The 22,704-nt window shown below is 42.8% G+C and overlaps 1 protein-coding gene across 3 annotated transcripts in view; it reads left to right on the top strand.

The window, feature by feature from the left end:
* FSTL4 (follistatin like 4) overlaps window positions 1–22,704 on the top strand; it is a 209,829-nt gene that overhangs the window by 36,879 nt on the left and 150,246 nt on the right. Inside the window, exon 1 of one of the 3 annotated variants that reach the window (XM_039701795.1) lies at window positions 8,920–9,003. The exons of the other annotated variants lie outside the window; for them this stretch is intronic. Within the exon in view, the coding sequence (XP_039557729.1) occupies window positions 8,976–9,003 (28 nt within the window). The 5' untranslated portion in view covers window positions 8,920–8,975. Of the gene's footprint in view, window positions 1–8,919; window positions 9,004–22,704 lie in introns of those variants that run through there. 3 annotated transcript variants of the gene reach the window in all.

Below are 22,704 nucleotides of genomic sequence, written 5' to 3'. Positions count from 1 at the left end.
AGATGTCAAACAGTTATGGTCATGATGGCAGTAAATATTTTTCTGAGGATTGCTTATTTTTTCTTCTTGATATTTTCTGTGAAAACCTCAAAATACATTTTAGTTGATCCAGTGTTTTGGTAATAGATTCTGCTCTATTCTTCTGTTTTGTTTTGAAATTGCTGGATCCAGAAATGAGGATCCTATTCCAAGAGAGGAAACTTTGTCTTATGATGCAGTTCCTGCTAGAGGTGTTCACTTGGAACAGCAGATGAAAGCCCCAAGTCTTCTGCCTTTCTGCAGTGGAGTTTGCTGCTTGTATCCACCATGCAAAACTACTCTATTGCCTCTGTGTAAATCCTGCCTCCTTTTTTGTGTCTTTTTTTTATTTTTTTGAGGGTGATCTAGTCAGTCATGCTCGGACGCCAGTTTCCCACTGGACAAGCTGTTGTTGTCCCGTGGCTTTGTAGAATCACCACAGAGAGGCTATGTAGGGCACACTGATGAGTCTGACTCTCAAACGCCTCTGCCTTTCAGAGTGGGAACAAAGCTTAAGTTTCTTTGCTGCTTTTCCAACCAGACCAGTCCCCAATTAATAGGAAACCCATATGCCATCTACAGAGCTCTGTTCATCAAAAATGTCAAAATTCCCTCTTACATACAAAATAGATGCTGTGAGTTGGGTTTCATGGGAGAGGTGTCAGAACCACCAGCATACCGAGCTGGCAAGTACTGGCTTTGTGCCTTTGGAGGACCTTCTCCATAAAACAAGGTCGAAAGGAGTTGAGGTTGGAACACCAGGTACACTGCACAGACAGATGAAACCAGAGACCACTAAAAGCCCTGTCTCTTGAAGAGTACTTGGTGATAGAAGTGCATGAAAATCCCTTGCTGCATGTCCTCATCTGTAATGGTGTTAATGGAGCTTTGAATAACGCAGTGCGGCACTGCTGCAGTCCCATGGTTTTGTCATCCTTTTCCCATTTTTTCTACTTCTTCTGTGGGAACCAGACTCATCCATTCTATTCTTTCTCTTGTTTCAGACCTAAAGTGTGCAGGGTGCTGCTGGGATGGTATCGATGTGTGCAAGCTCACTGCCCTGTCCCGTGCAGCCTCACATGCTCTGCAGCACAGATAGATCTTGTGCCTAGCAATTAATTCCTGTTTCTGCACTCCCTTCCTGCCATTCCCCTGGACCTGAGGAAGATGTGCCACAGTCCTGGGGAAGCTGAGAAGCGTAACTACTTGTTTCTCTCTCCTTGTGTATTTAAATGAGTTGGGAGCAGAGCTCTTGCTCCCAACGTTGCTCTTGACATTTTATCAATACTGCCTTCGTTAGAAGTTCACTTCTGTTCATTAAAGTTCCCTTTTTAGATGTAATGTGTCACTTCTGCCCAAGAGAGAAGGAGGGTGCCTGTAGGAGTGGCGTTGTTGCATTATTTTGATGATGTCAATTCACAAAGAATTGGGTGATATCAGCACATTGTCTGATGCTCCCCTCCCACTGCTGGAGCTGATTCACGTTCAGATTAAAACACCACAGGTTAAGACCCCTCAGCAATTTTGACTGGTACCAACCATCTTGAAACTGTAGGCTTTGTGGAGCCAAAGCATCCTTCTCTTCCCTACCCACATCTTTCATTTGACTTGCCAGAAAGCAGGTATGGCTATCACCTCACCAAGGCCAGATTTCAAATTCACTACGTTGGTAGTGGAAGGTTTGTTTACAATCATGTTCTTAATGAATGTCTTAATGAATGTTGCCTAAATCCAGTCTGTGAAACTTTGCCTGATGATTCCTATAGTGTCTTTTCTAATCTGGACATCAGTGTGGTGACCCATAGGCTACTGAACTACTAAGGAAAATTCTAGGAAGATATTCAGGCTTCATAAAAGGCTTCAAGATATGCTGGATGTTTATAGCTGTAAAGGAAGACATAGTTTCTTTTCCCTAAAACATAAAACAGTCAAGCTGAACGTGGAAAATTGGATAACAGCCTCTTACCAATAAAAACTTACATATTTGCAGTGCTCTGAGGGTTCCCATTCTGAGCAAAAATGAGCTATTGGGGGTAGGTGGTTGATCATCCTAAAATGTAAAACTGAAATAGCAGGTCCAAACTGCTGGTGATATGTATAAATGCTTGAAGGAAGGACCCAGCTTTCCTTGCTCTCTGAATTGACTATGCCTTGATTCATATTTATTAAGTTATGATAAAACTTCTTGGTGGCTTCTTGAGAAACAAATATAATATTAATGTTGGCAATTAACCCAGTTGTTCTACCATGCAAAAGGTGCAATTTTCCTCTTAATGAAAAATTTAGATCTGCTTTGATCATTTGGAAAGCATGAAGTAAACTAATGAAGCAACTTCAGGACATGAATTCCAACATTCTCACTAGGTAACTACACAGCATCATTCCTCGTAGGCCCAGAGGATCTAACGATAAACTCAAAATAGAAAATCACAGAAAAAATTGCAATTAATTTTGCAATGCATTCAAAGAGCTGGAAGGAATTGTGTCAGGCATGAAAGTGTATCATTTATTCTCTTTGCTGTTGCATAACAGTCTCTTCCTTCTCCCTGAGCTCTCCAAGTAAGTAGAGAAGCTGGCACAGAGACATTTTTTAGGGCATTAATAGAGTCAAGTACAGAATGAAGATATTGATAAAGCAAACTACAACATGTGCAGAAGGATGTCTGGGTGTGCATTGTAGGAAAGGCCGTGGTGGTGATGAGTAACATGCCCAGGGTGTGGATTCCTCTGGTGAGAAGAAAATCCTGTTTGGGCTGTCCGAGGGGTACCTGAGATCGGTGATTAGTTGGGGGTTTGCCTGCATGTTGGTTTAGCATAAAAATTAATGTTCTTGAAGGGGAAAGGTAAATGAAAGGGCAAGAAGTGTGGCTGGGGTGCTTCTCGCGGTGCTGGCACAGAGCTGCAGCTCAGGCAGCCTGTGAGCAGCTCTGATACTGGTCTGGGACTGCAGGTTGCCAAAATCCCTGCAACAAAGCCAGGCTCTGCCTTGTGTGGCTTAAATGACTCCTTCAAGAATGTATCTGTTGCATCTGTTCAGGGGAATAAAGGGATGTAATTAACAATGGTGCTAATTGATTGTTGTGAAAAAAAGTTTATATCACTTTCTTGGAATCAGCTTGGAAAGTTGGCAGAGACCTTTAAGATCGTCAAGTCTCACCATCTACCCAGCACCACCACCATGGTCACCACTCAGCAATGTCCCCAGGTGCCATATCCACGTGTTTCGGAACATTTCTGGAGGTGGTGACTCTTCCACTTCCCCGTGCAATCTGTTTCAATGCTTGACAATCTTTTCCATGAGGAAATTTTTCCTGATACCTCGTCTAAACTTCTCCTGGTGCAACTCGATGCCATTTTCTCTTGTCTTGGCACCTGTTGCCTGTTTTGCTCTGTTAGTCTTCACTTCAACTGCTGAACTAATACCAAGATCTTCCAGGAATGAGGAGCGTTTATTCATACCCATCAGCATTTGAGGGCTGTGTTTATTTAGAAACCTTTCAGAAGATACACACATTATTGCTGCTGTGAACCTTGCAGTAGGGCCGTGAATGACTTTTTGAGATACAAATGCATCAAAATCGTGAGAATTAATAAAGGAAATATGCAAGCACAGTAAAAAGCTTTACAGGCAGCTTCCAACACTCCTGCCTCATGAAGAGCAGCAGCATCAGATGAGCTGAGATGAGCAGATGAAGCTGTGATGGGAGGACCTGCAGTGCCCAGCTGTGCTGGAAATTGGACCCAAGGCATGCTGTGACCAGGAGCCACCAGGACCAGTTCGGGATGGACGAGGTGCTCATGCTGCAATTAATTGCTGTGTCACTGAGCCTAGAGAGGAAAGTCCCACTAACAGAAACACAAGGCTGAGGTGACAAGATAGGACAGAGGAACAGAGCAAAAACTCCTGTAAAGTTCATCAAGTTCTGAAAAGGACAACCCATCCAAAGAATTTTTTTTTAATACTTCAATATGTGCATCCATGTGTATAATTGAAAGAGAAAGGTATTAATTGCATTCAGAGAAAAGTGCCAAGATGTGTTTTGAAAAGTATTCAAATATTTTGATAAGTTCTGGAGCACTTCAAGGGGTAGCTTGTTTTTTTCATAGCTTGATTTGATGTGAAGAGTATCTCTGCAGTGTGAAGGAAATTGTATCTTGAAAAGCCATCTAAACTTACATTGGCTCAACTGTCATTTTCATGCTAATAGGTTATTAGAAACTGAGTGAAATTGAAGACAGAAAACCTTTAGGGTCTCCTTAAGGCATCACAAATATGAATACTGATGTCTCTTCATGTAACTATTTTTATTAAGGAAAAACACCAGAGCAATCATTTATCTTGTAAAGACCTTACTAAAAAGAATGATGAGTATGTTAGGTTTATTTTGTGATACTTTTTTCATTCTGGAAGTGAACACACTCAGTGCTGTGGTCTCACTCTCTGTGCTTTCCTTGCACCAAGGCTGCTGACACGAACCTGACCACTGGAACTTGTGCTGTGCACTGAGGTCTGGCTGTGCACTGAGCCTCGGGAGTAGGTAGGGCTCAGCCTTGGCAATCTTTCCCAGAAAACCAGCAGGGAAACTGTGCACACCTTCTGCAGAAGGTTTCATTTGTCCCCCTTGCTTTGCTGTGTCAGGATCCAGCAATGTTGGTTATGTGACATCTGCCATCCGCTGTCACGGGGCATAGTGGAATTGGAAAGCAGAAAACACATCTTTAGAGACAGCTGAGTCTTACAGCATTAGCAGAAGATGTGGTATGGAGACCTGCTCTCTCAGCTGGCAAGGATGGTGTTTCTGTTTACTTCTGGTCATTAATGTTTTTCTGTTGCTTCAACATGGGAAAAAAACCCAAAGTCTGGGCACCAGAGTAGTTCAGGATGAGAGAAGCAATCCACATGTAATGCTTTATATCATGATTTCCAATCTCATTACTGCACCAAGAACCCAGTTACTACTAAGCACTGAATTTTGATGAGATGTTTATGCACAAGGCTGGGAGGTTAAGTGTGTTGTCTCAAAAAATCAGCCCTCCTTGCCATTGTCTGGGTCTTGCTCCTCCATCTTCTTCTGGAACAGCCAAATTAACAGTTTTGATGATGTGACATGAAAATGTGAAGGATTTAGAAGGATTTGTTCACTTTGGCTGCATATAGAAACTTCTTTCCAACAAGGAAAGCATTAATTAACACCAACCACACAGCATTTAAGGGTAGTTAATATTTACATGGCATTTTGAATGGGCATAGTGATAAATTCATATATGATTTTCCAGAGGTAAACTTAATGTGAGATCCATGAATAAACAACATGCCACAAACAAAACAAAATGAATGGATATTAGCATTTTGCATCCCTGTCCCTTCTGTCATTTGTCCTTCTTGCTCCTGCTGTATTGGATAGCAAAGGCAGTGGAAGTTGGGATTCTACATCAAGGAAAGTTTCTTGCTCTTTACTCTGATTTCTTTGCTTCATATTGATCATGCTCTGTCTCCTAGACTTTATATTAATGGTTATTTGTCCGTTCTTCCATAAATAGATCATGTAGGTGATAAGTAGCTCTTTGAGAGTGTAGGACTACACACTCAGCAAAACTACATGCAGGGAGACTTGCCAGAAGCAAAATCAATCTGTTAAACTTTGAATATTTCAAAGAAGTTCAGTACTGCGTGTGAACAAAGATGCTGTAATGCACTCAAGCACTTTTTTTGGCTACAAAAGCATAGCTGGTGAAAAAATAGCACTGCTTAAATATTCAGAAGTAAAGAATGCCACACAAAAATTAATTGTTAAAACGGCTGGTCTCATCCTTTTAATAATCCAGCTCAGATGCAGGGCTTTGATAGTCTGCAAACTTGTTATTTGACTAGGCTGCAGAGATTCAAGGAGGGGATTAAAACTTCACCTGTCCAGAATGCATTCCCAGTTGTCTGAATTAGTTGGGCTTTGGGAGGTCCTGGCAGCGCTAACGCCAGCGCTGCTGCCAGCGTGGCTGTGCTCCTGCAGGGACCCCAGCCTGGCAGCGTGCTTCCAGGCCAGGAAATGCATGTCCTGCTGTGGCACGAGTGCCCCTGCTGCTGCAGTGTTCAGCTCCTCCAGGGTCTGTGCTGGGAGGGAGTCCAGCAGGAGCAGGACCTGTGAGTGTTCTGGGGTGCTGGGCCCGAGGGATGCGGTTCTGGCTTGTGGCCAGAGGGATTCCCCTTAGTGCACAGCCAAGCTGATGTGCTGAAAATCTCATGGAATTTTATTTATGGTTTCTTAAAGGCCATGTAGGTGTTTTTTTAAAGAATCATTTTTGTTCTGTATTGGTCTTTAAGGTTTATTAAATATCAGCATCCTTTAGGTCCATGATGAACAGGACATAAGCTCTCCTGTCCTCCAGCAAAGCCGTTTTCTGTTGTATTTGAGGAGACATTCCTTTCTCTCTCCACAGACTATTGCAGTGTACTCTGATTGGGGCTTTAGGAGAGCTAACAGGGAGAATATGTTGCCACGGGTTTATGTTTCAATTTAGGTGTGATAGAGGACCTTGGTTTGCAAATCTCCACTGTATTTTTACTACGTATGTAATGTTCACTGCTTTTGTGAACACTCTTTTCAATCTTTGCTATAAGTTGCCCAAAATTTTAGTAACAGAATGTATTTAAACCATCTTTTGTACAAAGGGATTCATTTTATTCCTTATATTCTACTGAGTATTTATTGGAGAAGACATAAAATAATTTTGCAGACTTTTCTGAATTTCATTGGAATAACATTAGCTTACCAAATGCACTGGTTTTGGAGCCTTTCCATACTCATCTCCCTTTGCATACAGCTGTGTGCATCTTCTCCCTTCCTATATCCAATTACTTTTCAGCAGCAAGGGATTAAATCGTTCCACTCACATGGCTTCTGCTGTTGCTGTCCATAAATTCTTGACTGTGATACTTTGACTTGTCCCTCCAACTTGCAGGATTCCCAGGGAGCCCAGCAGCGACCAGCTCATATAACTGTATAGATCTGCAATTGAAGCAGTTTCAAGTGCAGCTAAACACATCAGGAAAGGATGTTCATAAACCCTCTATGTTTTTACTGTCTGTTTTTTGATGTTTCCTTGTAAGTGCAGTTGTATTCTTCTAAAATGAGTTAACTTGACTCTGAAAAGAAGTCTCACTCATTAACCAGAACACCCTCTATGTTTTTACTGTCTGTTTTTTGATGTTCCCTTGTAAGTGCAGTTGTATTCTTCTGAAATGAGTTAACTTGACTCTGAAAATGTTGCAAAGAAGTCTCACTCATTAACCAGAATTGATTAAACAATGGCAAATAGAAGCCCCAGGCTATCAGGTTTTTGAAGACCATGGAGAAGTAGCTGCTGCACTTAGGAGAATTTTCTTTGTCAGCACAAATGATGAGTTTTGGCTCAATATTTGCTTGGAAATGTCCTGATCTGGTGCAGAAAGCAGAGTCTCCCACTGGGGTCATCTTCACTGATAAGGAAACTAATTCTCTATCCACCAGTTTTGCTGTAAGGAAATCCCTGTTCTCTGTGTGGGTACATAGAATGGTTTGGGTTGGAAAGAACCTTAAAGATGTTCTTGTTCCAACTCCCTGCCACCTGCAGGGACACCTTCCTCTAGACCAGGTTGCTGTGAGCCACATCTAACCTGACCTTGAACACTTCCAGGGACAGAGCAGCCACAGCTTCTCTCTCCTAGTTCTTGTTTCCAGGGGCAGGAGCCCTGCCCAAATTACAGGGGAGGTGCAACACAAAAAACATCCTGTGAAATTAATAATTTTCTCATCCCTCTTACCTATTTCCATTTTTCATTGAGAAAATGCAACAGTTCTGGCAGAGACTGGTGCAGCGTCTTCTGATGCTGATAGTGTCTGACACAGCATTAATGTGGAGTCAGACATGAAAAACAAGGCAAGTAGCATTGATTTGTTGTTTTCCAGGTTGGTTAAGTTCCTTCCGATTGAGGAAAGGGATTTAAATATAGCTTGGCAGTCTGGAGGGAATACGTACAACCAGGAGTTGTGTTTCCACTGATCTTAATGGTGACACTCCCACACTACTTCCATGGGATTCTGAAATTATTAGTAGGGGTGGGACCCCAGTCATGCTTCCAGAAAAAAAAAATGGGGGGGGGGGGGATAGTTTCCTTTGGGTCCCTTCCAACTCAGGATATTCTATAATTCGTCATTGTAGGTATTAAATGCAGCATCTGCTATCCACGTTCATGCTTTGACTCCACTGTCATTAAATTCTGCAGTTTACATATTGCAAATTTTGATTTTTATGTGAGGGCAAAATGCAGGTGAAGGTGAGCAGAGGTATTAAATGCAGTCTTATTTAAATAACCAGAATTCTGCACTCTCTTTGAAGGCACTGCTGGTGCTGCTGTGCTGCTTTCTGCTGGTGCCTGAACACTGAGCTCTGCTGGGCAGGGGGTTGTGCTGGGGCCTCGTGGAAGGGCTGTGATCTCCAGGTGTTCTGAAGGGGAAAGGCACTGTAAGGATCAGGAAGGGAAAGCTTTCACAAGGTGGTTCACAGACAACCTATGTTAGTAAGAAGGGTTTCATGAGTAGAATTGCTTTGTCCCTAAAATGTTGTGCATTTAAAAGCTCCATTTTTTTAAATACAATTTTTTAAAAGAAAAAGTGAAAATTTTTCCAAAGTTTCAAATTTTTTTGTGCTTCATTTGAAATGATAAAACCCTTTTTGCCATGTAACCTGCCTGCACACTGACTCCTGGGGCCCTAGATCAGACAGGTGAGTGTGATGGGGCTCAGGTGTGGGTGGAACAGGCAGGAAGGTTGAGTCCTGCTGATGCATCACACGTAGTGCTGCTGGTGGGAAGCTTTCAGTGCTGGTAGTTCTCTGTTCCCTCGAGTTGCTGCCTTAGTGTGCCTCTCCATGGTCATGGTGAGACAGCATGGAGGAGGATTGGGAATCATGAGCAGGAGGCAATGTACCAGACAGAGGTGGATGTGCCAGGTGAGCAAGCTCTGCAGGTAGCTCTGGTGAGACAATTTGTGTGGTTTGATGTCTGGCTTGACCCAGCAGGACTTTGCCAGGTGTGCAGTGTGAATGGGGGTCCTGGCTCCCCTGCAAGGGCTGGTGCTCATCCAAAATGTGTGGCATGGGAAGGTCAAATGTGGTTCCATGCTCCAGGGAAGGGGACAGACAATGCCAGGCTCCTTATGGTGGCAAAAAACCAGAAATGGTTTGTGTGTGCTGGAAAGCATTTATCTTGCTCCCCCTCGAGTACAAACCCAAAATCAGCCTGGGGCTGGAGCTCCCAGCTGTTGGAGGAGCAGCTGTGTAGCCTGGGCTGTGCTCCTTTGTGTTCCTCAGCCAGGTGAGGCAGAGCCTGGCTCCTGCTTGGTGGTGCACATCCAAGTGAGATAAAAATACTTTGTGGAGTAGTTTGGATTTGTAATTGTAATGAAGGAATTTCCCCCCAGGTCAGTGAGAAGTGCTTCTGTAGCAGGGCTGCCCTGTTCTCCCTTGAGCATGATTTTGGATGACTGTACCATCCCATACCTCGAGGAGCCCATGAGGATCATTGCAGCACTGTCAGCTGCTGTTGGTAAAGAGATCATTGCTCTGCTGTTCCAGGGGCTGTGAGAGGACTTGGGAGAAGCTGATGGGATCCTTCAACAGAGACCAGGTTAAGGAAGGTTTTAAAGCTTTCATGCAGAGATACCCTTTGGTGCCTAAAGGAGGCTGCAGGAGTCCTCTGTTTGGATGTTCAAGTTGGAATATGGGATTTTGGTGGTTTTCTTCCCTATGTTCTCATGACTCAGCCTTAGGCTGTCTAGCTCAGAGAGAAGGATTTTATCAAGTCACTCATCTTACTAATTTCCTTGAAATTTTTTGCTAGTTCCATATGTGCCCTGCATTTTAACACTCTGCCAGTGTAAGAGGGCAGCAGGGTTGCATACATTGTGGTTTGTCAGTCAGGGGTAACACAGTCCAGAGCTTTTACTGAGCTTCATGGGTGTGTGGTGGTTCAGGTGTTCAAAGAAGCACTGGAAATGCCTCTTTAAATTCTTCTCCAGCTTCTGGAATAAATCATAAATAAACTTAAATTATGATCTGCCGCCTTTGCAGATTTCTCTCCCCACCTCATGTAGCAGAAAAATCCATGTTGTAAATCCCCTGTGAAGCGCTTTTTGCTGGCAGTTCCCGTGGCTGCATTACAGGGATGCTCACTGTCATATTTCAAATCTTGGGCACCTTTTATTTTCCTCATGCAAGTGTGCTCCTGGGTGCAACTGGGGGAGAAATACAGCAGTTTGTCTGGTTGATGTGCTCTGCAAGCTCAGATAAGAATATCATGACCTAGAAAAGGAAAAAAAAAAAGTAAAAGAGCCCCCATAACTCAGGGTTTCCTGTTCCTTCAGATAATATGGAGCATGCTCAGCACACCTGGGGATGGAGAATCATCTCCTGGGAAGCAGTGAAATTAGGAAGTGCTGGTGCTGCTGAAGGTAAAAAGGAGAGATTGAGTCTTTTGAGTTTTTCTTATATGAGGCTTCAGCTCTCTGCCAAACTTCCATATTCTGCTCTGAGAGACAGGAGGGAGCAGCTGTTACCTCCTGCCACCATACCTGCTCCACTTTGTTGCTGATGTTGTCAGCTGAATCAGAGGGGGAGGAGAGGGCACAACTTTTATTGCTGCTTCCTGTTTACCAGGTTGTGTTTCAAGATTAAATTGGGACGTGTCTCTTTCTCTTTGTGCCCTGAACATGGATGTGCTGAATCTGCACATGTGATATAAAAAAGGACCTTTGGACCAAAGATTCAGGCTTTGTGGGGAAGATTTTTAATTTTTTTTTAAGGCACAGCTTAGCCAGACTTGTCAGCTGAGCACAACAGAAAGGAAGTAAAAAACCCCTGAAAATCTGGTATTACAGCACTAACTGCAGAAAAGTGGTACTTAAAGTGGTGATGGTATCCTGATAAATTCAGGGTGCTCTGAGACCATGTGATTTTTCATCAACTCCTTTTACTTTAGGGATTCCTGTCTTCAAGTTTTTGTTTGATTTCTGCAAAATTCCTCTGTTGAAAAGAGTTTATCTGACTAACAGGAACTGTGGCCAGACTGTAAGCTTGGCTTGGGCTATGTCATGCGTTCCCTCAATTCAATGCTTCATTTGTGGACACCATAAGTTATATTATGCCACTTCAGAGTCATCCCATGACTAATTGCAGAGAGACTGATGAGACAGAGAATGGATTGGTTGAAATTGGGTTGAAGTCCCAATTTTCAGGTGGGACTTCTGGCAGCCTCATTCCCAATGCCTGACCATCATGGGATCCTTATTTCTGTGAGTTTAGGTTTTCCCCTGAAAACAGTATGCTGTGGGTGAGAATGGTGGGACAAAGCAGTCACCATTCCAGGTTTCCTTTGTTTCCATGAGAAATGTCGACTGGTTGAGATTGAATGATCAATTAATACCCCTCAGCATGCACACACACTGAATATAATTTGATAATCCCTTGGGTACAGAATAACATTTTTTGTTCTTATACAACAAGAAGAAATAATATCCTGAAATGGTAAATGTCATGATATTGATCAAAATTTGAACAGCATCTCCCAAACTTGTTGCCACTGCTGAATACTCTTTTCCTTTCTTCCTTTCACTTTAAAGGTACCTTTCAATACCAACTGCATCACTAAACATTTCAAAGTGTGTTGATTTTCTTGTTGTTTTTTTTTTTCTTTTTTCCTGCTGTTAGTACCAAGTGGTTTGTGCTTGACTGATCATTCCTGGTGAAATCCCGTGTGAAGCAAGCTGTTGGTGGGACAAGGTGGGGGTACCCAGCTCAGGAAGCAGTTGCTCCATGGCGTAATGGAGCTAATGGCACTACAGCTGTGGGTACATCTGATGTTAAACTACCATTATTTAAACTTTATGATGCAAGAGACTGCCAACTCTCCCGCTTGCAGCATATAAATTATGTCAATTGCTCATGCACTTTTTTTAACCCTGATTTCTCTTGAATTATGGATGATAGACAGGGCCAGAATTTGCTTTTAGTGTTCCCTTGTGACTGTGTGTGTGCTGAGTGCGCTGAGCAGTCATAATCTCAGTGTGTGCAGTCAGGGGATGTGTAACATAATTTGGGCTATGACCATATAGCTTGTACCCTTGCCATTTAGGGAGTTACAACATCTGAAACTTGGAGCTATTTTGGGGCAGGGTGGGTGCTTTGATGCCAGGTTTGACTCACTGAGGCTGGAAGGTTTCAGAGCTGTGAACTCCACGTCCCTGGTGGGTTTTTGAAAGGCAGTGTGATGTTCCCTTTCAAGAGAGCCCTCTGTTGTGGGGATTAGAGCCTGTCTTCCAGGCTTCTTTGTGGGCAGGAATAATAGCTCCTGTCTGTAATGAAAATATTATGATTGCCATGCTTTGAAGTTTTCCAGCCCAAATGTGTACTGGTGGAGTGCATTCAGCTATTCATTTAGTGGACTGAATACTCTTGTGTGGGAAGGGAATGGGTTTGCCTGGAGCAAATTAAAGCAGCACACTCCAAAGGTGATGGGGACCTGCCAAGCTGCTGGCCTTGCTGCAATTTTGACTATTTGTACTGCTCCTCAGCAAGGAAAACCTTTTAAAAGGTGTCAGTGCTGTGCGTGGATATCGTAGAACTTTTGTACAAGCAAAGCCAAGGCACTGCTGCTTTTAAGATAATTTCTGTAACATTTATTGAATAATGTGTGTTTTAAGGTGTACTAACAGCAGGTGTTTGTAAATTATATGAGGCAGCTATAAACAGTGTGTCTGCACTCCTGTTGCTGCATCTGGATTCAACATAAAATTTAAGACTTTTTTTTTCTTGCTTAAATATGAAGAAAGCTTCACTCCCTGGCATATTGATTTTACAAGCATTAGCACTTTAATCAAACAGCTCTGAAGTGTTGCACTTCATTAACTGATCTTTAGGAGGAAAGTGCAAACTGTTTGCATTGGGTGCAGCCTGTCCTTGCTGAGAGCACTTGAAATGCCCAGTGCTGGAAGATGTTAGACATGAGTCGTGCTTGGAGTGGAGGCAGCAGAGCTCAGAGCTGTGGAGATGGCTGGGTGGAAGAAATTAGTGTAGTCAGGAGTTGGGGCAAGTTGTGCTACTGGAAAACCCACAGCACTGTCAGGGAAGAGGCTGCCCAGGGCAGGTGGAGTCCCCGTCCCTATGTAAAGGGATTTAAAGACATGTGGACATGGCACTTGAAGATGTGGTGTGGTGGTGGACTTGGCAGTGCTGGGGGAACAGTCAGACTTGATGGCCTCGCAGGCTTTTCCAGCCTAAATGTTTCTATGGGTCTGTGATTTCAGAGGAAAAGTCTTCAGGCTTGTGAAGCCAAATGGAAGCAAATCTTTATTTAGCTCAGAGGAGATGGGGATGGGATGTAAAATTCTTTAATGTGGCCAGGTGAATCCTCCTGCAGAACAAGGTGCTGCTGTAGGAGCTCATGCAGCAGGATCAGCCAGTGGGAATCTGGGTGGACACTGCTCCCAGCTCTGCTGCCCATTGCTGCACATCAGGCTTCTGAGGGCACTTGGATGGCCAATATTGCATTTAAAATACTGTAATACTGTTTACAGGCATAATTAGGAGGTCTTATTAATAGTAAGTGTTGTATAATGAACACATTTACAAATAATGGCTTCATAATGTTGCCTAAATCATTGCTTTAAAAGTGGCTAGAACATTACCTTATTATAGTAATGTTTAAATTCTAAAGTAAGACATCAAAGTTTTATTTCCTTCCATATTTTCCTTATTCTTCTGTTTTCTTTTTTGTCTTTCCACACTTTATTTTTGAGATTTTGGTATGTACAGTCACCAGTGAGGTACATTTACCAAAAGTACTGTGGAAGCACTTCCAAAGTGTTAAACCATGTCTCTTCACAGCTGCAGTCTCTCACTGGCACACATATGTGTAAAACACTGTTTTGAGACCGTTTAATGGGTGCAGTTCATTAAGACAGGAGAGAGAGGTGCCTGTTCTTCCCTGCCAAGAACCATGTGGTCCCCAAGAGGCTTTGCTGGCACAGACCTCTCCAAAGAAAATCCCTTAATCCTTGGGTGAGCAAATACGATGAGAGTGTTCTGTGCTTTGTTGTGTGCTATGATCTAATTGAGATTTAATGCATTCTACCATGTCCCTGCTGTGGACTCCCCTTGGACCCTCTGGTACAAAGCAAGGTGTTGGCAGCTTTTTTTTCTGTATCCCAATTTATGCCTTCCAAGACTTTCAGGCTTTTTTTACTTTAGTTTGCACATATGGAATAGTTGTGCTAGCAGAGATGCCCAAGAAGTGAAGAAATGAAATCTTTGGTTTTCCTTTCAAAATGCAATATTTGTTTTAAGAGTATTGAATATGACTCTTTCATAATCCCACCCCTCTGTTTAATAAATAGTTATATTTGCTACTGATCATGTTAAATACATCTGCACCTCACACAATGGTATCTAGTCCCACAGCAATATTTCAGTATAAAATCGATTGGAATTGCCAGTACAAATGTGTGTAACAAATCCAGGGGGAGGAAATTTTGGACAGCTTTTGGAGCCCTGTAGCTCTGGTCTTATAAAGGAATTCAAGTCCACAATGGAGCCTGTGCCAGCCTGGGGACACTGAGCCCCTGTCCCAGGTTGTGCCTTTCTTTACTGATCAAGGACATGCACTGGGTTTTCACATTAAAACATCCAAGAAAAACGGTTGTTCTCTTCATCCCTAAACTCCATTCCTGAGAATCTGAGCCCTCTTTCTAAAGGAGGGACATTTACATGGGAAGGGATGCTGTAATTTTTAATTGTTTTATATGTTTTAGCCACTAAAGTGGGTATTGTTGAGGCAAATAGGACTTTCAGTGTGAACTTTGGGAAATTTGATTGCAGTTCAGGATCACTCCTGCCATCACACAGCAATTTGCCTGTTTCTCATTTTCTTTTTTCTTCCCCTTTCCCCTCCTTGCCAGCTGGTCATTCACTCCATTTCACTTGGAGACCCAAGGGTTTCTTTTTTATTTATTGACAGTCTCAGACCTTTTTTCCTCCAAAATGGGCACTCTGCATGTTCTTCCACCTGAGTAACCTGGAGGCAGCCATTTAGTGCCTGCAGGTCCTGTTGGAGGCAGTAAATCACCCTCCAGGATCCCTGTGGGGACCTGCTCTGCAAATGCAGCTCCCATTGGTGTCAGTGAGGATTATGAACATGAATAGTTGGCAGCTCTGGCTTGTCCTTTAGGTAGAGACAAATATTTCCATTGAAAAATGAAGGTTTTAAAATCAAAGCTGTACTACATTATTTAGTGCAGAAAATTTTCAAATAATACCTTTTTTGCCTTTTTTTTTTCTTTTTCTTAAACATGAGCTCTTTCTCATGGACAAGCCCAGCTGTAGCAGCTCTGAAGTTGTTTGAATCTCCCATGCTGGGTGTTAATGGGAACAGGAGCAGTTGAACACATGCACATCAATAGGAGACTCGGAAGCATAAAAATTGAGTTCTCTCCTGCCTTTTCCTTTCCTATAGAGAAAATAGGCCCCATTAGTACAGAAAGCTTTGGCAAGGTGGTATTTGCAGTCTAAGACTGCAAAGCAGCTGCCATCCCCAGTGTGTTGTTCAGCAGAGGACTTCACTTTTCATTGCTGCCAGTAATCCTATTTACTGTGAGCACAAAATGCCAGCTGGGTTTTGGCTGCTGGATGTGAGGTTCTGTTATGAATGGGTTGATGCAGTTTTGTGCTGCAGTGGATCTGATGGAGCCACACACAGGCACACACTGCCCAGCCACTGGCAGTGACTGTCAGGCCTTTCCAAGTCATGGTGTGATGGGAAAAGCCAGGCTGGAGGGGATCAAATACAATTTTCTGTCTCTAAAGCAAATGTTTTGGAAGTGAACTTTTTTCCCCCAAGCATTTCCAGTCATCCCTGTCGTGCTGCTCATGTATTTCCTTTGCAAGCTTTAGGCTGCTGTATTGCTGTGCTGAGCTGCAGAATATTCCAGCGTGCCAGGCTGGTGGGGAGGCAGTGGTGGGTCCTGCATGGGGTCTGCAGGGTGGGGGGACCTGGGTGCCTTGTCCAAGGGCAGTACCAGCTGCCTCTCTGCTGATAATTCATCACTTGAGCTCCATGTGCTTATGGAAAAAGAGTTGTGTCCTTGGCACAGGATGTTCCTATTTAATATTTGTATTTATTTATTTATTGCCTTTACTCCTGCAGAGTCAAATTTAGTGACTCTCACTGATTTTTCTCCTTTCTGGTCAATCATCCAAAAAGATTGGTGGAAATGCTGCCTCTTTCCTTTCTTTGATCTGTTTCATCATTCCCTCCTTCCCTCCAAGTGCCCAAGAGCTCTATGTGCTGATCCAAAGGGACAGGTGGCAATGACAGAGTCTGGGGTGACAGACCAGGGAGTTTCTTGAATTGTTCCCCCTTTTTACAGTGAGATTTACTTAATTTTTCTGAGGCATCAGGGAATGATCTTGTAAAAGCCCAATTCCAGTCTCCTGTCCAAAATGTGGTGCCTGCCTGTTCTTGGCCTATAATGGGCATCTCATCTCTCTGCTTTAAACTGGTGCCACTGGTTTTCTGAGGCTTTCATGGTGTTCAGATGTAACTGTTGAGTTTGCAGGGGTCCCCAGGATGAGGTGAGAGATTTATCTGACTCCATGGTCTCAGAAGGCTGATGTATTATGATATGAATGATAAAATATGATATGATATGATAAGAATGCTATACTAAAAGATAGAGAAAGGATACATCAGAAGGCTTAACAAGAATGAATAATAAAAACTGGTGACTGACTCCTCAGAGTCTGACACAGCTGATGGTGATTGGTCATTAAGTTAAAACAATTAACATGGAACCAATCAAAGATGCACCTGTTGGTGAATGATCTCCAGACCACATTCCAAAGCAGCAAAACACAGGAGCAGCAATCAGATAATTGCTTTCATTCATCTCTGAAGCTTCTGAGCTTCTCAGGAGAAGCCCTGGTGAAGGGATTTTTCAGAAAATATCATGGTGACATGTAACCACTGCTTTGGGCTCCCTGTGTCCGTGCTCACCCTGTGCTCCTCTTGCTGTAGTTGTGCCGTATCCGTGTGGATCAGCCCCATAATATGCCCTGCACCAAAATACCTTTTGTTCTGCTCCCTTTCTTAAAAGAATAAAAGCCCCATAATGCTGCCTTTGCCCAGTATACTCTGATGTTGATGACTGATGATTGCTGCTTATTCCAGCTTTTTATCTCAAGCTTTTCCTCTTCTGCTATTAAATGTGACCCTCTTGTTTTCATTTGGTGCCTTTGTATTCAAAGGGAAACAGTGTTCAGTTGATTTTATCAGTTGTTGCTTGTTTCTATTCCGTGTACAGAGCACTTTCAAAGGGAATGGAGTGAATACATGTACCCTTATTTTCTAACCACCCTTTCAGATCTAGCTCTCCCCATGCTTTCCTGGTGGGGGTGACTGAGGAGGGCTCCCACACCCTGAGTGCAGGCTGCTGTCTTTGTTTGGCAGCAAGATAAATCCTGGATGGACTCTTTGCATGGCTGTGGACCAGGACTGATGCCATGGAGGTGAAAAAGCTCATTGTGGGGGTGAAGAGAAGGGGCTCTGCTCACCTGAGCCATTTCCCAAACTAGATGCCTGGCCTCACAAACTAAGAAAATTCAGATTAAATTAAAACCATCTGAAACAAAACCACCATTACAGAAACCCTTAATTAGTTATGGATTTTTTGTCTATTTTTTTATCTCTTTTGAATTTTTCTTTTTAGCTTGTGAGTCTCAAGCTGAGAAGCCAGTGATACATTCTACTCCTCACAATAAAAATGAAAAGCAGCTAATCTTAGCATTTTGGTGCTAATGCTCCATTTCTGCACTGGTACCTTCAGAGCCAGTTTTAACATTGTATGAAGTTTAAAGGCTTCTCACTTTCAAAATAGCTTTTTAGTAGTTTTTTTTCATCTTACTGTGTTATCCTTTCAGTAGTTTCAGTAGCCGATAACTCTTCCATCAGGTAAATGCACTTTAAAATGCTTCCTTCAGCACAGAACAAATACAGAGAGAGTAAAAGGTTTGTAATGCAGGAGAAATGCCATTAATTCTGCTGTTCTCCTTTGTAGAAGAGCACAGGGAAAAGTACTGGGGTTATTTACCTCAAAAGTAGGAAGAGATCTGGAAATGTCATTATTCAGAGGAGATAAATCTTTAATCACAGTCAGAGTAATTTCCATAATTGATGCAAAAGTAAAATCCTCAGGGAGGGGCTTAAAAATAGGTTTGCCCTGGGGACAGAGCCTCGAAAGTCTCGGTATTAACAATGGCTGTTTGGTCTGACAGTCACTTGCTGACAGACTCAAGGGCTTTGTTCATCATGAGATGAAGGTTTCCATGTGTTAACATTAGCTTCAGATGGAAATAAACAAAATGCTGTGTCCACAAAATACAGGTGTCCTGGCTTAGACAATAAATAGAAAATTAAACAACTAGAGAATTATAAAATTAGCACTAGGTGCAGAAGACCTGCATGCAGTTGCTTTTAAAGATAGTGTTTCTCCTTATTTCTTAGTCTTGGAAAGGAGTTCATTAAGGATAACAGAGAATGGGAAAGGGGATTGCAAATTGGTATTGATTGTTGTTGGGCTGTGGAGATGTTTCAGTCTGGTTTCAAGCTTCTGCAGCATTTCCTGCTCACTCCCACTGACCAGCACTGAATTAAAGCTTGGGGTGCTGCAGTCTCTTGTGCCAGAGCAAGGGCAGCTGCTGGGGCACATCTGGAGTCAGGAATTTGACTGGGGGCAGGCATGCTTGTATTTTTTTATATATGTTGGTAACATTACAATTAAAAGCAACTCGCTCTGCCTGGCCATGCACACATCTGAGTGCAGCTTGTGCTCCATGGCTTGGCTTGAGCAATGACCTGAGCCCAGCCTTTGAGCTGCTGGGCAGAACTGGGTTAATCTCAGGGTTATCTGCAGTCTCAGTGCAATATGTACATTTGTCTTCATGACTGTCCCATTGGAAGATGTTTGGTTTGTTTGGATTTGCTGTCATTTAAATGTGCTTTGTTCCTGAGTTTTTTCTGAACCTTAACAGACGAGCACTACATAATGTATGTAGAGAACATTTTAAAGACATATCCTGCTCTTACTAACTTTTAAAGGCAGTCCCAAGGTGGGATGCAGTCCTGCACATGCTGCCAGCAGCATGCCTCACATGTCTGCCTTGCACATCCCTGGAAGTGTTCAAAGCCAGGTTGGAAGGGGCTTGGAGCAACCTGTCTGGTGGAAGCTGCCCCTGCCCACAGCAGGGGGTTTGAAAGGAGATGATCTTTAAGGTCCCTTTCAATCCAAACTATTCTATGATTCTAATAAAACTACTTTATAAGATATCCTTTCTTCTGTATCCCAGTTCAGATATAACACCCCTTTCTTCAGTATTTGTGGGATTGTAATTCTCCCCATAATGGACCTGTTTGGCTCCTGCTTCACACTTGTGCTGTGTGGTAACACTCCTGCGCTCGTAATCTATGAGGCTCTAAGGCATCTAGTTGGGAAAACATAAATACAATGTCTTGGGGAAAAAAATGTGAAAAGACACTGTGCAGCCTCAACAGTTTCAAGCTGGAGGTTTGTGCTGATTTAGGTGTGATGCAGGAAGGGCACTAATCCTGTTGCTAGGGCTGCTCCTCAATCAAGAAAAATGTCTGTGAGTCAAATACAAGTTTGGCTTTACCCAGGAGAAGAAACCACCCAAACACAAAACACCTGCACTAACACAAATCCCATTACAGCTTAATAGCTTTAATATTTTTCCCCCTTTTATTTCCAGTGAATGTTAACTTTTATAGAAAAGCATCAGTTCTCAGAAACAGACTCACAAAATGAATCCAGTCCCTAATTTTCACACAGAGCTCTCTGCCTTCCTTTATGTGTGGTAGTAAATGACAGAAGTGTTGCAAGACAGACTCACAAAATGAATCCAGTCCCTAATTTTCACACAGAGCTCTGTCTTACTTTATGTGTAGTAGTAAATGACAGAAGTATTGCAAATTGTACATACATGCAAGTATTGATAGATTCCATCTGGAAGCTTTTACCCTTGTAAATTAATCTGCCTGGGACCAAGGGGCAGGAGAAGGAAGGGACAGCAAAAGACTCTATAGATTCATTTTCTCAATAGATTGAGCTGAGTTGTTCTTTGATATTATCATCCTAAAGATTTTTAACCCCTTCATACCATGCATGGCCTTCTTTATCTCCAGTGAGGGGGTCAAGCAAGGAGGGCAGATTTAGATTAGATATTAGGAAAAAAATTCTTCCCTGTGAGTGTGCTGAGGCCCTCGCACAGGCTGCCCAGAGCAGCTGTCGTTGCCCCATCCCTGGCAGTGTTCAAGGCCAGGTTGGAAGGGGCTTGGAGGAACCTGGGATAAGGGAAGGTGTCCCTGGCCATGGCAGGAGATTACAAAAGGCCAGGTTGGAAGGGGCTTGGAGGAACCTGGGATAGGGGAAGGTGCCCCTGGCCATGGCAGGAGATTACAGTGAGATGAGTTTTAAGGTCTGTTCCAACCCAAACCATTCTGTGATCCTGTGATGTAATTACTGTACATTTAGCTTGTACCCTCTGCTGACATCCATCGTTTTCCAATCTGTTGTTTCCACCTCTTAAACACCTTTGGGCTGTCTTTAAGCAAAGCTTTAAAGATGTTCATCAAGAACATGACTTCATTTGTAAGGTTGAAGTGTGTGACATGCACCTCTTAAAGAAAAGAAAATTAAATGCTTCTGGAAGTGCTGACACTGTGGTGACACTAATGGAGGATTATAACCTGTCATGATGAAACCTCCTGCAGTAGCATTTAAACAGTTTGGTGCAAGTCAGATGATTTTTTAATTTACATACAGCTGAATTCAAGAGTAATATAATAAGGAAACTGAATGGGTATTAATTATAAAAGCTTATCTATTCCTCTTCCAATTAAAAATAAATAATCAGAATAATGTTGGGGGTTTTTTTGTTACTACAGTGATAAAATGTCTTTCTGCTTCTCTTCTTTGGCCTCAGTGAGCTTTATAAACTGATGTCTGAATGAGAAAATAAATAGGAAACTGGAAAAGTCTTTCTATCCAAGCTGAAATAACATTGCATTTGTGCATATGTAAGGGGAAAATAGGCATGCAGTAAACAAATTGATTTATTTTCTGATAAATGGTCTTATTGCAAAGTAATGATTCAAAAAACAGAAAAAGAAGAGATTTCTGTGAGACTGAAGAGCGCTCCTCAGATGGGAATGGGGTGTCTTTTGGTTTTGAAAAATTGATAATATTGCAAGATGTTTTACATAGGTGTTGTAAGTGTTGGCCAAGCATGTTCTCTGCCACTGCAGCATGTCCCAGTACACTTGGTTTATCAATTTCACCCTCTGCCAAGTAGAAATGTTCCAAATGAGGGTAAAATTGTGAAAATTTTAGGATTAGATGTTGGAAAATAGGTAGAAGTGAGATATTTCTGCCTGGTTCCAAGGAGCTTTGGGGACAGCTGTGCAAAGGTCTCTATGGTGATGGTGGAGGAGCCAGGGGAGGTGTGAACCTTGGGGGAGAAAAGCCCTGGGTTGTGTGTCCAGGGGAGCAGGGAGCAAAGGCAACATCCATGGACAGATGTGAACCTTGGGGGAGAAAAGCCCTGGGTTGTGTGTCCAGGGGAGAGGGGAGCAGGGAGCAAGCCAAAGGCAACATCCATGGACAGGTTTAAGGGTTAACAGCTGGGAAAGACCCAGGGTGTTCAGCTTCCCTCCAGGAGCTCCACTGGTAGTGTAATTGGGGCAGTCGACATGAAAACAGGCAAGTCATCTGTAGTTATTTTATTATTGGATTGCAACCTCCCCCTAGTCTCTGCCACAAGAATTTCATTGAAGGAATAGCAGAAAGATACATGACACAAAGGATGAAAGCCCACTGAAAACAAGGGGAGCCAGGCTTGTACTGAGAGTAGGAGTGAAGAAACAGGACAGAGACAAGATTCATGAGCAAGATTAAAGGCAGCAAAGACTGATTTTGAGCAGCGACCCATAGGAATTTCATTGCCTTCCTTCAGAAGAATCTGTTCTTCTGATATGGAGTTTTGCCAAAGGAACCAAAGTATTAATGTGATCTATTCCCTCCAGATCTGAGACTGGAATTTTCAGCTTGTTTTTATTTTTTTTGGCTGTGGAATACTGAGAAAATTAAAACCACAGTCAAGTAAAATAGATGTGTGTGCACACATGCATGTGCATATGTATTTTGCTACTGTGTTTCACTGGGTTTCTCACAGCCCTGGAAATGTGGGTGCTCAGAGAAACATTGAATTTAATCACAGAATCATTAAATGGACTGAGTTGGAAGGGACTTAAAAGCTCATCTTTTTCCAGGGTATACCTTGTACTAGACCAGGTTGCTCCAAATGGTGTCCAGCCTGGCCCCAAACATTTAATCCTTCTGATCAATGCAGGAAATATATTAATATTCTGCTAGCATTGGGCTGTCTCATTGTCCAGTTGGTTGTAGGGACCTGCTAAGCAGCTCACAAATGCAAGGAGAGGTGTGATGCCAATGGGAACTGCACAAATTTACCTTTGTGTCTATACTTGCTGCACAGGAGTATTGTAATAAAATAGCCATCAATGTGCAGTAC

The sequence above is a fragment of the Passer montanus genome, unplaced genomic scaffold (assembly GCF_014805655.1).
Source record: "Passer montanus isolate IOZ18808 unplaced genomic scaffold, ASM1480565v1 scaffold15, whole genome shotgun sequence".
Classification (NCBI taxonomy): Eukaryota; Metazoa; Chordata; class Aves; order Passeriformes; family Passeridae; genus Passer; species Passer montanus.
Note: the sequence above shows the minus strand (reverse complement) of the source record. Positions and strands in the feature narration are given on the sequence as shown.